Source organism: Dipodomys ordii, unplaced genomic scaffold, assembly GCF_000151885.1.
Source record: "Dipodomys ordii isolate 6190 unplaced genomic scaffold, Dord_2.0 Scaffold131, whole genome shotgun sequence".
Lineage (NCBI taxonomy): Eukaryota > Metazoa > Chordata > Mammalia > Rodentia > Heteromyidae > Dipodomys > Dipodomys ordii.
Genome location: NW_012267347.1, coordinates 3,261,940 through 3,263,432, shown reverse-complemented (window position 1 = coordinate 3,263,432; position 1,493 = coordinate 3,261,940). Strand labels below are relative to the sequence as shown.

The following is a 1,493-nucleotide window of genomic DNA, read 5'->3' as shown; positions in this document are numbered from 1 at the left end:
GTTGTGGGGCTTGAACTCTGGGCCTGGGTGCTGTCCCTCAGCTCTTCAGCTCAAGGAGAGCAGTCTGCCACTTGAGCCACAGCGCCACTTCCCATTTTCTGGAGGTTAATTGGAGGTGAGAGTCTCACGAACTTTCTTGCCTCGGCTGGCTTTGAACTACAATTCTCAGAACTCACTTTTCTGAGTAGCTAGGATGACAGGCTTGTGCGCCATCAGCACCAGGCTTCCTTTGTGGGTTTTTTTCCCTTCTTCTTTTCTTTTAATTATCTTTAAGTAGTTGTACAAAGGAATCACCACTGGATAAAGCTTATGAATACAATACATCTTGATCTGACTTTATATCCTGCTTGCATTTCAACTTGCATGGTGGTTGGCGAAGCCGCCCACAGCCATCCTCAAACCCTTGCATCTCCGAAATAGTAGGCTGGGACAAGTTGGCTGGAAACATACAGATGCAGCCGAGTCTCCAGGACTTCTGGAGCCCCAGACTGCAGCTGGAATAGCTGGGACCTAGACGCCGGCAGCCAGCCAGAGCAGCGGCGCTGGTTGGCAGAGGAGCTGGCGAGGGCGGAGCTGGCTTGGGCGGGGCTTGCTCGGGCGGAGACCCGAGCGCTGAGGGCTGAGGTCGGAGCCTGGGTCTAGGCGGAGCTCGGGCGAGGTTCCCAGGTCCCAGGCCATGGGTTTTCTGCGGTGCTGGTTGCTTTGGGTGCTCCCTCAGGTTTGGGGAAGTTCTAAGGGTGAGTGGGAGGAGGGCGAGCGGGTGCGTGCGGAGGTAGGCGCAGAGAAGGAGCGGGGCGATTCGCACACCCGCGCCTCTCCCCTGACTCATCTACTGATGATTTCCCCACCCTCCTTCCCCTCTTTTTTCTTTCTCCGGTGCTGCTGGCGCTCTTTGGTACCGCTACCTTCGTTCACCGTTCACTGCCGCCCCAGTCCTGGAAAGCCGGCTCCCTTTGCGTGCCCTCCAGATCTCCTCCTTTGTCAACAGCAGCTGGATGCGCACCGATTGCTCGGCATGGCTAGGGGATCTGCAGACGCACCGCTGGGACAACGCCTCGGACACCATTGAATTTGTGAAGCCTTGGGCTCAGGGCAAACTGAGCCTTCATCAGTGGGAGAATCTACAGCATATATTTAGGGTTTTTCGAAGCAGTTTCACCAGGGACATACAGGAATTTAGCAAAATGCTACAATTCGACTGTGAGTGGAGGGATGGGACGCTCTGGGCAGGCGCACGGGCGGTGGGAGGAGTGGACACAGAGCCCCACTGGGAGACCGTCCACCAGGCACGCCACAAGCGAGTTTTGCTTTCTCCTTTTGCCTGGAGAGGTCCCTTTTTTTGGGTCTGGTCATGGGGCCTGAACTCTGGGCCTGGGCGCTGTCTCTCAGCTCTTCTGCTCAAGGCTAGCGCTCTACCACTTGAGCCACAGCGCCACTTCCAGCCTTTTCTGCTTATGTGGTGCTGAGGAATCAAACCCAGGGCCTCATGCATG

The 1,493-nt window shown here is 56.3% G+C and overlaps 1 protein-coding gene across 2 annotated transcripts in view; it reads left to right on the top strand.

The window, feature by feature from the left end:
• Positions 1-625: 625 nt before the first annotated feature.
• Positions 626-1,493, top strand: part of Cd1d (CD1d molecule) — a 10,873-nt gene continuing 10,005 nt past the window's right edge. For both annotated transcript variants that reach the window (XM_013030472.1, XM_013030471.1), the window contains exons 1-2: positions 626-737; positions 934-1,200. In XM_013030472.1, the coding sequence (XP_012885926.1) occupies positions 677-737; positions 934-1,200 (328 nt within the window). In that variant the 5' untranslated portion in view covers positions 626-676. The remainder of the gene's footprint in view (positions 738-933; positions 1,201-1,493) is intronic.